Genomic DNA, 11,659 nt, shown 5'->3' with positions numbered 1-11,659 from the left:
CGGGCCTCCACTGCTGCGGCGGCGGCTAGTGGCCAGCGGGGACCTGCCGCGAGCAGATGACGCCAACGGGCGACCCGGGCGCGATCACTGGCGGGCTACCGGCGGGAGCGGCGGGGCCTTGGGGACCGTGCGCCGGGCAGGGAGCGGCCCGGGCGCTGGGTGGGGGGCAGCAAGGAGCCTCCACAGCTCTCCGCTCCCCGCAGAGCGGACTGAGGCCCTCGGAGGAACGGCCACTCAGTATCACTGTGCTCAAAATCCAAGCCCGGGCCATCTTCTGTCCCTGGAAATCCTGGGAACGCGGCGGAAATCGATGTCTCGGTCGCGCCCGGCCCTCACCGCGCGCCTGAAGTTCGGGCTGAAACCTCGGTCCCCAACGCGCCTCCGCCGCACAGAGGTGACGGGTCGTAAGCCGTATAAATTAAGTCAATATTAGTATTGACCCACGGCGATGGATTTCGCCTTCTTGGACCGAGAACCGCGGTGAGCGAGGCGCGCGGCTGCTTCGCAATCCGTTCCCCGGCCTCCATTCTGAAGGCTGAGGCTGGCGAAGCCGCCGGCTTCTCTTCGCTCTTCGGGCTGCTGGTTTGGTGGCCGCGCGGGCTCTGGCACCGCGCCCCTGGGTCACCCGCGGCCTGTCCGCGGCAGTCTCCGGAAGGCCTGGCCGCTCGCGTCCGGCCGGGCGCTTCGGGTCGGGAAAGGAGCAGCGCGCGGGACTGGCCGGGCTCGGGGGGCGCGGTCCGCGGTGGTCGGGGAGCGGGATTGGGAATCCGGACACGCCCCTCCCGCGCCCTGCCGGCCGCGCCCCCCACCCCGAGGAAGGGGAGGTGCCCAGCTCTCACCCCCAGCCCCGCGGACCGGCCCCCCAACTGGCCGGCGTTCCTCGGGGTGGGGCGGTGGTCGGGTCCCGCCCCGCTCCGACCCCGCCCGGAGAGGGAGGTGCCCGGCCCGCGGGCGTTCAGAGCCCGCCTCCGCCTCCGAGCGGAGCGCTGCCGGGAAGCCCAGCTCGGCTAGTTGGGTTTCTGCTCCTGTCGGAAGATCACGCCCGGAGGCTGATTTATGAGTGCTCGGCCCTGCCCCGCGAGCGAGCACCGCTTCTTTTCGGGTCCGGGATGTTTGTAAGGAAACGCGTTCCCTCCCCGGCTGTCGTCGATTTAGAGAATCAGGAGTTTGTGCAAAGCCACCCATACCCGCACTCACTTTCCCTCCTCCGGCGCCCACCTCCTCTGGCCAAAGTTTGCCAGCCTCCTAGGTACTGGTTAGGCTGAGCAGAGGGTAAGATGTTAGATTTCTAAGGTGAAAATTAGGTTTGCTCAAGTTGATAACCCAGTTGGAGCTCTTGCTGGCCTATTTCAAACCTGGTGAGGTGCTATGCGGCTCATGTCCGGCCAGCTTGACGAGGCCCTGGACACGGGGTGTTCATCCAGTACTGGTCTCAGACCAGCTGCCTGGCCACACGCCGGCAGGCGGTTCCCTCTAAACAGTCAAATCTGGACAAACTTATGAGACCCAAGAATTGGTCTTTTCCCTCTCTCTCTCCTTTTTATTATTCACAAGACTGAGATTGTTTTAATGTCATAAGTTATACGAAAATAAGCTACATTGAAATAAATTAAACACAACGGAGACGTGCTTCAGACATGGCTCATAGGATATGCAACCCCAGGAAAGAAAGCCAGGCAAAACCAAAGCAAAGCGAATTTCCAGGCTGCCCCAAAACGTCTGCTTCTCAGTCAACTAAAAAAGCCAGAATAGAAACAAAAATAAGTGGAGACCCCAGTGTTTGTTCTTGCATGTGATGTTTACCTTTGGAAAAGTATGGAAAAGTGGCTGCTATGCGTGGCAGGTTTACAGCAGAGGTTTTGTTCTCTTCTGGAATGTGGCTGGAGGACATTACTGGGTAGTTGGGTCCCATAACTTTCAAAATACAGCAGCTGAGATCCAGTCTATATAGATATCTAATGTACAAAGTAGGATAGTATAATAAATATTTAGTGTGTCTTCAGGTGTAGCTGTAGCCCCTTCAAAAGCAGTCTTTCAAGCCTGTTTAATGAATATACTCTCAATTTGCTTGGGACGTCCGAAGTTGGGGGGTGACTTTGAGTTCTGCTTCAAACACGGTGGAGTCCACAATGGAGTTCCCTCGGGCACTGTGGCTTCTCCACGGTGGTCCAGGCCCTGGCCCTCCCTGGGCCCTCAGGGTCGGGCCTGCTCCAGCTGCTGATGCTGACTTCTAATGGCGAACCTGCTGACGTGGACGGGGATGGGGACGACGATCTTGGGGTTCCTGGAGGGCTCCCCTGTCTTGGAATTGGCATTGCCGGCTTTCACCCGTTTCCACTTGGCCCGGCGGTTCTGGAACCAGATTTTCACCTGCACCTCGCTGAGTTTGAGGGCGTGCGCGATCTGTGAGCGCTCGGTCAGCGAGAGGTACTTTTTGCAGTGGAACTCCTTCTCTAGCTCGAGGAGCTGCTCGCTGGTGAAGGCAGTCCGCCGCCGCCGGTTCTTGCCCGTGGACGTGGTGCTGCCCGCGCCGCCGCCACTCGGCGGGGTCTCCTCCAGCGCGTGGCCGGGGTCTTCCTCCTTGTGAGCCGCCTGGCCAGTCAGATTGTCATCCGAGCTGTACTCCAGATCGCTCTCCAGCGAGAAACTCTCCTCCTTGCCCTTCGGGTCGTCTTCCACCTTTGACTCGTCTTTCCCTTGCCCTCTGACAGCCCCGACTGAAAGCAAAACCAAACGGCGTTTTATTACATTTCGCACACTGGCCTTCCTTTCCCTTTCCCACCGTCACTCGGGCATTTTCCCCCCTTAGCGGATTGTCTTTCTGTGACATTAACACATTGTGATTTCCTGGCCTTTGAGGGGTAGAGAAGGGGGGGGGGGCCGTGAGAAAGCTCAAGGGAGAGGAGGAGACAGTACAGGCGACGGCCCTTTGCCCAGAACCATCACTCAAGGGGCCACCAGGCCTCCTCTGCACCCTCCCAGCCTCCCGCAGCTTAAGGCAGAAGTAACAGGAGGCGTGAGGCCCAAGAGGGCGTCCTCTTTGTCCCCGGGGTGGGGGCTGGGTGAGGACTGAGGGGGAGTTCACGATTCATCCTGCCCGCCCACCTCCCTCCGCGCCGCCGCCGCCGCCAAAATTCTGTGAACTTCAATTTCATCGCAGCCAGAGCGAGGGCACACGGAGGTGCAGATCCCAGACCATGTCGGTTTTTGAGACAGATGATGTTGGTCAAAGGGAAGTTTTGTAGCCTTAGAAGAAGTTCCCAACGGACACCCCAGCACACACATGGGGACGCACAGCCTCCTAGGAATCCGATTCTCCCAGGCAAGCAGCAAGCCCGGTAAAGGAGTTTAATAGGTCTGGACGCCCTTCGGCACCCTCCCTGCAAAGACGCGCAGCCCAACCCCCCTCCCCTAAAGGTTGAAACCTACCCGGGATCCCAGGTCACAGCGCTGGAGATGGGGGAGTGCAAGACTCGGCCAAACTCGCCAGCAGATAAATTTGCCGCTCAGAGCAGCAGCTGGCCCGGGGCTCTGAATGCGCACACCGCCCCCCCGCCCCCGAGCTTGTTGCGTGGCTCTAAATGCCCTCCGGAGGCCCCGCTGCGCAGCTCCGCTGCATCCTCCGGCTCCTCAGGCCGGGGGATCCGGGGCGGGGGGCGGGCGGGGGCTCGGCCTCACCCCTTCGGTCCCCGGGGGAAAACGGAGCTGGCGCGCCCCCGCGCCCTCCCGCCCGGGTCGCGCGCGCCGCCGACTCACCGAGCGACGCCTGCACAGCCTCGGCCGCGGAGAAGGCAAGCAGCGAGCCCTCCTTGGCCAAGAAGCCTTTGCCGTCCTCCGCGTCGGCTTGCAGCGCCTCCGCCTTGTCGAAGTTGCCACCGCCAGGCAGCGGCTGCGGCGCGAACTTCCGGGCAGCCGCCGCCTCCTGGTGCTGGGGAGACGCGGAGAAGCCGCCGGGCAGCGTGGCCATGAGCGTGGAGGTGAGCGCCATGCCCTGCGCCAAGCTGGAGCAGAAGCTGGTGGGCAGGCTGGGGATCTGGTGGTGAGGGTGCGCGGGCGGCAGCGCCGGCTGCAGCGCGGCCTGGGGCAGCGCGGGCGGCGGCGGCGGCGGCGGCGGCAGCACCACCGGCCGGTAGGGCATGAACATAGGGTAGCCAGTGTAGACGAAATGGCCGGGGCTGGGCTGCGGCGGGCTGCCGATCAGCGAGTCTATGCTGAAGGCGGTACTACTCCCCAGCGGGCGCTGCATCATCATCAGCGACGGCGGGAACGCTGCGCTCATAGACGCGCTCGGGGGAGGCCCGCGAGAGGCGAAAAGTCCCCGCGCCGCGCCGCCACCGGGAAGCCCGCCGGGCGCCGGGAGCACAGCTTGGTGCACCGGGCAGGGGCCGAGCGGGACCCGGAGAGCAGATGCCCCTCAGTCCTGGGCCCGCTGCATGCCTGGCGGGAGCAGGTGCGGGCGGTGCGCGGGTGAGGCCGTGCGCCCCGGAGTGGAGCGGGCGCCCGGGCCCCGCGGGGCTCTCTGGAGCTGCCGCCCGCCGTTTGCCCGTCGGAGCCCGCGCGCGTCGCTTCCGCGGCCCTCGGCCCGGGCTCGCAGCCGTCTGCGCGTCCGTCTGTCTGGCTGGCTGTCGGTCGCCTCCTGCGGGCCGCTGGGGAGCGCGCGAAGCTGGCGCACTTGTCTTCGGCGGGCGCCACCAGCACCTTTAAATCGCGCTCCTCTTTCTCATTCACATTTTGCCTGCTGCCGGGCCGGGCTCCCCTCACGTGGGGCCGGGAGCCGCCGCCTATTGGCTGCGCCAGGAGTGGGCGGGGCGAAAGTGGGGCTCCGCCCCTTCCACCAGGGCTGGCCGAGAGCAGGCAGTGGACGCCACGAGCGCAGCGCGCGGCCCGGAGAGCCGGAGCTTGCGCGCCTGGCCCGCGCCGCACAAACTTGAAAGGGGCCACTGGCACCTCCTAGGCTCGAAACTCGGGGCTCGGCAGCCTCAACGAGGCCGCCTCCGAGGGCGGCTTTCGGGGCTAGCGACGGCCGCGTCTAAACCGCGGGCGTTTTGTTTCTTTAGTATGTGCTTTGGCACAAACCTGCTGGGTGCTGCTGCTGCACCCGGGGTCCGGGCGAGGTTCCCGGAGTTGGGGGCAAGGTCCTGCCCCTCCAGGTCCGCCCCTAGGGCGCCGGCCGGGAGCTAGCAGCCCCTGCCCGCCGCGGGGAACCCGCCGGGTTGCTCGAGGCGCCCCCGCGTTCCCGGCGGCGCGGGGAGGCTGCTGATGCCCCCATCCCGAGCTGGGCCCTCCAGTGAGCGATCCCTTCTCATTTTTCATGACATTCTTAATCATCGCACCTATTTACACACTTTGCCTGCGCGCACCAAAATAACAGCCACGATAATTATGATAATAAAGCGAGTCCTTTATCTGCTCCATCCTCGGGGAGGAAGGGGGGAGTTGCTGTGCCTCCAGTTTGTATAACGTGAGATTATCCTGATGAAAGCTTTATGATGTTTGCGCAAATAAAAGCTGCGTTTTGTAAATAGGCGCTAATTAAGCACGTTGAGAACGGAGGGAGCGCTCACCCCGGCGCCGCCGCCAGGTTTCCAGCGCGAGGACTCGAGGGTGCGCGGTTCCCCTTTGCCTACTGCAGGATGCAGCCGATTCCCTCAAGATGTTTCCCCTGTCTCGACAATGGTAAAAACCCAGAATTTGGGAGTAAGGGAATTGGCGGGGTTGGGGTGGGTGTTAGGAATGTTCTTATCCCCTTCACCATGATAAAAACAAAACTTTCAGCTCTTGTATTCCTTTTTAAAATGGAATCCTTTCGTGGCAAGGGCAGACCGTGCCAAGCGCGCCAGCGCGCGCGGGGCTTCCACGCGCCTCCAGGGCCTCGGCTCCAACTTCCCGGGTCTAGACGTTCGCCCGGAACGGCCGACAAGCACCGGACTGGGGAGGAGAGGAGAGAAGAGCACTGTTACGCCGGTCATTAAAAATCAGCTCACGCCAAGGAGCTAGTGGTTGGGGAGTTGGCCCGTGTTGGACGTGTGCTATGTATCACTTACGAGCACATTTAATTGGAAGATAAAGATAAATCGATCTTTATGAATTTATCGACCTGATTCTTTGAAGCTCTTCTTTCTCGCTCTTCTTCTTTCTCTGGCTTTAACCCGAAGGCCCCCTGGGGGACGTCTTAATCCTGGACCACCTCCTCAGCCGGGAGTCTGGCCGGGGACCCACTGCCCACCCAACGGGCCCTGGAGGAGCGAGGGGAGGGTGCATCCTCGGCGCCCCGGAGCGCTGAGAAAACTCGCTGTCCCCGCCGCCAGCCGCCCTCCCTCTCCTCGCCTCCTCCCCCCGCCCCCCCACCAGGACAAAGACGTCTCCAGCGCGTTTCCCCACTCCAGGCCGCAGTAATAGATGGCTCCGGCCGCAGGCGGTTTGAAAGGAATTCATTAGGACGCTGCCTGTATTGCCTCCACTCCCTTCACGCCCAGACCCCGAGGTGGCTTAGGCGGCGAGAGGGGAAATGAATTCCCGTTGGGATCCACGGGGAAGGAGACGTCTGTGGGCTCTGTAAGCGCTATCCCTCTTTCTCCACTCCTGCAAAAGAAGCACAAGAAGAAAAGGAAAAGAAAAAAAAAAAAATCGAAGCCCAGGGCAAAAGTCTGGTTTCTTTATGAGCATAATAAATACTCCCTCTCATTAGGAGATAGTTACAGTCACACAGTCTTGGGCAGGGTTACCTTGTTTTTTGAAGAATAAAGAAAAAAAAAAAAAACGCTCGACTGCTTGATTTACGTTGATACAGCCGGGTCCCTTCGCTGCTTGACACTGGCATGTCTGTGTAAGCTGTTACTCATTTTACCTAAGCAGATTTGCCATCCACTTTGCTATTTGGGCGTAAAAATGTTGTTCTAGGGACTTCCGTCCCCTGATTACCCTCCAAGGGACAGAGGTTCCTTTGATTATTTTGGTGATAATTCCACATTTAAAGTTCAGCAAGAAGATTGAGGTCCACTGAATTATAGGTACACTTGAAATAATTTGATGGCATATTATTTGCACCCATAAACTGCCGTGGAAAGTATTGACTACAGGGGTTATAGTACTAATCTGCTTTTATTAGTGAGTTAAGAGAATTCTCATCAATATGAATTTTATTTACTAGTGTGCTTTTTCTCGAATGCAGTGCAGTCATATTTTCTCATCTAATGCTTAACTGCTTAGCAAACGACTGTTCGCGTCATAAAAGGATCCTTGTGTTTCGCCGTGATTAACAAGATTCATTCGGGGCACCTGAGCTACCTACAAAGCGTTCAGAGCGAGGGGACAGTGGATAATAAAAGCCTTTAGAGTTTTCCCACTGCTCCTCGGAGAGATTTCCGGGCAGCGAGAGACAGGTACATCGCTTATCCATCCTTCGGATTCCGACCTGCATAGCTCGGAACGCCCTCCAACTGTAGAGCTCTCGGTGATTCAGCTCGGCCCAGGCTGCGCGGGAAAACCAGCCGGCACAGACCTTTGCAACTTTGCCTTAGGTGTCCCCTGTCCCCTCCCTCCGAGGAGGAAGAGCGAAGGATGCACCCGAAGGGAGACCTTGCATCCTCCAACTCCAGTTAACTTCTGTGAACTTTTTTTCCCCCCGGGGAAACTCCAGTCGGGATGAAGTTGGCCCAGCCCCTGGACACTTTCCTCGGCCGGTGCCAAGCTGGTGTCAAGACCGTATTAGGCCACTTAAAACATCAGACGTCAGTAAATGTGATGGTAATTAAGTTGTCGCCACGCTTCGGGGCTGTCCCAGTCAGCTTTTGCACGCAGGTGTATGGAGGCTGAGTGTAAAATGCTCAATGCACAAGTAAATGAATATTCATGCAACAAACTTGTGTCGGCCTGTCGAGTCCAGCCCGGAGAAGGAAGCACCGCGAACCGTGCGCTTGCACGATGCCGCCAGGGTCGAGGTCCCGGGTGGTCGTGGAGAGAAGGCAGCGTGGGAGCCCCAGGTCTCCGTGGGTGCGGAGAAACCCGCGGGCTTGGCTGGCCGGGTGCTCCGGCCCGCCGCCCAGTCCCAGGCTACAGGCCGGTTTCTCGGGCAACCATGTTGTTTTTATTTATAGGGACTTTGAGTGGCCTGATCATTAGGTCATTGCCGCAGCTCTTGCTCCTGGCAATAGTTGGGAAATAGCTTGGGATGGGTTTTATTTATGGAAGGGCAATTGGGATTCACACCCAGCTAACCCAGAACAGTCCCTCCCAAGCCCAAGACGCACTTACAAAGGGGTGCTTGTGTAAAATTCCCCATCAGACACACCAATTTGCAAGTAGCAGAAAGCATTGAAGCCTCATCTTTTTTAACTATTTTATTCAGCCATTTTTTTTTTTTTTTTTTAAATCTGAAAGCCCAAAATAGACTCCATGTGGTTCTAAGTGAAGTCAGCCCTTGGCTGGCTTTGAAATAGCTCCTGCAATTATGTAAAAGAGCCATTCACCAACAGAACGGAATTAAAAGGGATCTCGCCCGCTTCCCTTTCATTGCCAACCTCTCATGTTTGGCTTTTCAAAGCACTTCCAACACGATGTCTTTCTCCAGGACAAAAGGCAGAACAAAAAAAGTCCCCAAACTTGTAAATTGAACGTCAAGGGAACTTTAAACAATTTAAAGCCCATAAATAATGATAAAGGGGACTGGCAAAAAAGGCAAACCCATTCAATTAATAGAGTTTCCCAAGCAAAGATCAAGTGGTTTATAAAATAAAAGTCTTTGGTTTCATTATTCTGCTCCTTGGCCGTGCAGAAAGCAGGACCAGGGGGGGTTTCTAAAGCGCCCTGAAGAAGAAACACTTTGCAGCACCGTGTGTGCTGCGACATTCTTCTGTAGAAAGTTTTGCTTTTTGTCGCCCACCCTCAAAATAGCAGAAACAAAACCGCAAACCAGAAACGTGAAGAGTTTTTTTTTTTTTTTTTTGCATTTCCTTGGAGAAGTTGGAAATTGTTCCCCGCAGGACTGCAGTCGGGGAAACGTGACCCTCACACCTGCGCTGCCCTCCCCGCCCCAGCGCGGAGGAACAGGCGGAGCCACGGCCGCGTGGCCCGCGAGCCGAGCCCTGGTGGGATCTGGGGACCAGGGCGGGGAGGTCCTGCACCTCCCGGGAGCCGCGAGACTGCGGGCGCGGACGCGCCGACGGCGCACCCAGACGCCAGCTGCGAGCGCGTGGAGCTCGAGGTTCCCCCGCACCCCACGCGGGCCTCGGCTCCAGAGCCGGGGTCCAGACGTCCAAGGGCGCAGGCAGGGGTCCTAGTTCCTTTTCAGAATAGCCCCGGAGCTTGGAGTGGGGAGTTCGTGAGCACTGGGGGTTTTGGATCGCCTGACACCTTCGTCCTGGAAGCCCCGCGCCCGCGCTCACCACTCATCTCCCCGGGAGCACCCAGCCCCGGCAAAGCGGATCCTCAGCGGGGACTGAGCCCGTCCACCCCGGAGCTCCCAGGCTGGGAGGAAGAAGCATCGGGCGGAGGCCAGGCCGGGAGCCGGCCCGAGGGCTGTAGTTGCGGGGCCGAGGCCTCGGGCGAGGGCCTGGCCGCCGCGGGAGTAGCGCCCGCATCCTTCCCGCGGGGCTGGCTCGGGCCGCGCGTCTGGGAGGCCGCGCGAGTTCACGAACCGCAGGCCCGGGAGCGCCGGGGAGGGAGGCGCAGGCCGCGCGGCACTTCTCACCTGCCTTTATCTCTACGCGTCTGCCCCCTCGGATTCCCGCGGCCCCACCTTTCGGGGACTTCAAACGCGCCCCGCTACCCGGCGCCCGACTTTCATCTCCCCGCACAGCGGGCATTGTTTGCGGGACTTCACAGAGATGCTAATCCCGGGGCCGCGTAAACGGCGGCCCGGGAGGCGGGCAGAGGGCACCGAGGGGTGAGGGGGTGCGCCAAGCCTGAGCCGGGGGCCTTGGGAACCGCCGTACTGGCAACCCTCCTGGAACGCCCGGGTCAGCTACTGTCCCCCCACCCCCGTCCCATCCCGCCCGCCTTATCCGGAAGGCGCCGGACACACTGTGACGGTCCGGGGCCAGACACAGCCGGCGTCCAGTGGATGCGGAAGTAGGAAGCGACCGATGGCCGGGGCTCAGCAGTGCGCCCTCCCAGCTTCCAGCTCTCGGGAGGAGACCGCGTGGCCCGGGAGAGCCCGCCAAGGGACTCAGGCTGGAGCCTCTGGGGACTCCTGGGCCCTCGCAAACCACGGCCCCAGCAGCCACCCCTGGATGGCCCCGACCCCCTGCAGGGGTGTTGTCTGTTAAAGAGGACGAGGTTTACCTAGAGTTCATCCATTTAACCCTTTGGAAACCACACTGGAGGAAGCGAGAGAGTGTTCGGATCAACTGCCACCACAATCAAGGGCGCAGCTCCGACTTCAGCTTCTACAGGGACCGATAAAAAGCAGAGGTGCTCCCAGGCGGAACTGCGTTTCTCCTTTCTCCAGAGATGCTTGCAAAGCAGGGCCCGGATTTCCTCTGGTTACTGCCCCCTCTGATTAAGAAACTGTGAGCCAGAAAGGATGTCACCGGACAGGGCAGGGCACTGGGTGTAAACAGAGGGGAGAGATGTTGGCTAAATGTGGAGGGAGAATTGGGACGGCCTCTGTTCCTCCTAACGAATCCCTCCCGTGGATTTCTGGGGGAAAGGTCATCGTAAAAAGTTCGCTTATCAATAAGCTCATCTGGGAACCTCAAGGGTAGGTATGTCTGTAACTGACCAACCCAGCTCCACGAGGTTTTCCCAGAGGACGGCTCTGACTCTCAGGGGAGGATTGACTTAAATGACAGATGTTTCCCATGGGAGGACAGGAGACGGTGTGGGCTGATGGAGGTGGGGAGAGAGCCGTTCTATTATAATCAACCATTAAATGGAACTAACTGTAGATGTGGAAGCCACTTGAAAAGGTAACCAGGAACACTTCACTTATAATAGGGCACCCAACTTACAGAAGCATGGAAGAGAAGAGTGCTTACCCCCAAACCACTGGGGTGGACCCATTCCACATTGGAGGAAAATTCCAGTGTAGATCTTTGACTTCTTGTATGAGGGGCTTGAAAGCCACCAAGAACCAGAGCCCATGCAAAGGACAGTCAGTAGAGGCTGGCCACAGGACTCAACTCCCCCTTCCTCGACACTCAGACTCCTTGAGCCCTCACCTCCCCAGGCTTCTTTGCTCACTGACCTGAGGGTGGGTGTAAGTCATGGGCCACAAGGGGGTGAGACAGCTTTCTGGGCATCTGTGTTTGCCAAGCTGGGACAATCCACACTGTTCCCTGGTTCGATCATACACACCCACTGTCCTCATTGCTCCTCGTCACTGCCTGAGAAGGTTGGAATCCTACCAGGAGGAGGGAATCCTTGTTTGTAGGTCTCTAAACAAACCTCTAAAACCTGCCGCCTCATGTCCCCCAATATACAACCCCTCCTTGGTGGTGACTGCAGAAATAATTGGAAATGCTGATCTCCTAGGCCTCCGAAGCAAAAGAATTTCTTTGAATTTCCTCCATTTATCATCTGAAAATATACAGAAGGCTCAATTTGCATAAGTTTGCTACCAACAATTGTATCTCCCTTGTGGGTGCAGCCTGAAGTCCCCAAACTTTAGAGAAAGAAGGAACCAAGAACCAGGATAGAGAGCAGAACTTAATACCGCCCC

At 58.8% G+C, this 11,659-nt stretch overlaps 1 protein-coding gene and 1 long non-coding RNA gene across 5 annotated transcripts in view; one reads left to right on the top strand and one right to left on the bottom strand.

Annotated features, from left to right (window-relative positions):
- Window positions 1-1,041: 1,041 nt before the first annotated feature.
- GBX2 (gastrulation brain homeobox 2) lies at window positions 1,042-4,739 on the bottom strand. 2 transcript variants are annotated; one of them, XM_082395605.1, is made up of 2 exons: window positions 3,757-4,736; window positions 1,042-2,717 (listed from the first exon to the last, which is right to left on the bottom strand). In XM_082395605.1, exons 1-2 carry the CDS (start codon window positions 4,277-4,279, stop codon window positions 2,194-2,196), a joined length of 1,047 nt encoding a protein of 348 aa, XP_082251731.1. In that variant the 5' UTR covers window positions 4,280-4,736; the 3' UTR covers window positions 1,042-2,193. The 2 variants fall into 2 exon arrangements, with proteins under 2 accessions (XP_082251731.1, XP_082251732.1); XM_082395606.1 differs by having other exon boundaries at window positions 2,459-2,717; window positions 3,702-4,739.
- Window positions 3,872-11,659, top strand: part of LOC309630400 — a 41,122-nt gene continuing 33,334 nt past the window's right edge. For all 3 annotated transcript variants that reach the window (XR_014245638.1, XR_014245639.1, XR_014245640.1), the window contains exon 1: window positions 3,872-3,977. This is a non-coding gene — a long non-coding RNA (uncharacterized lncRNA). The remainder of the gene's footprint in view (window positions 3,978-11,659) is intronic.

The sequence above is a fragment of the Balaenoptera borealis genome, assembly GCF_965194805.1.
Source record: "Balaenoptera borealis genome assembly, chromosome: 6".
Lineage (NCBI taxonomy): Eukaryota > Metazoa > Chordata > Mammalia > Artiodactyla > Balaenopteridae > Balaenoptera > Balaenoptera borealis.
The sequence above is the reverse complement of the archived record's forward strand: the minus strand, read 5'-3'. Positions and strand labels throughout refer to the sequence as shown.

Bases quoted from the DNA above. Each gene is read 5' to 3' on its own strand.
- GBX2 (XM_082395605.1), bottom strand. From the start codon at position 4,279: ATGAGCGCAGCGTTCCCGCCGTCGCTGATGATGATGCAGCGCCCGCTG. The intron at 2,718-3,756 runs GTGAGTCGGCGG...TTTTGCTTTCAG, and splicing joins GGCTGTGCAGGCGTCGCTCG to TCGGGGCTGTCAGAGGGCAA.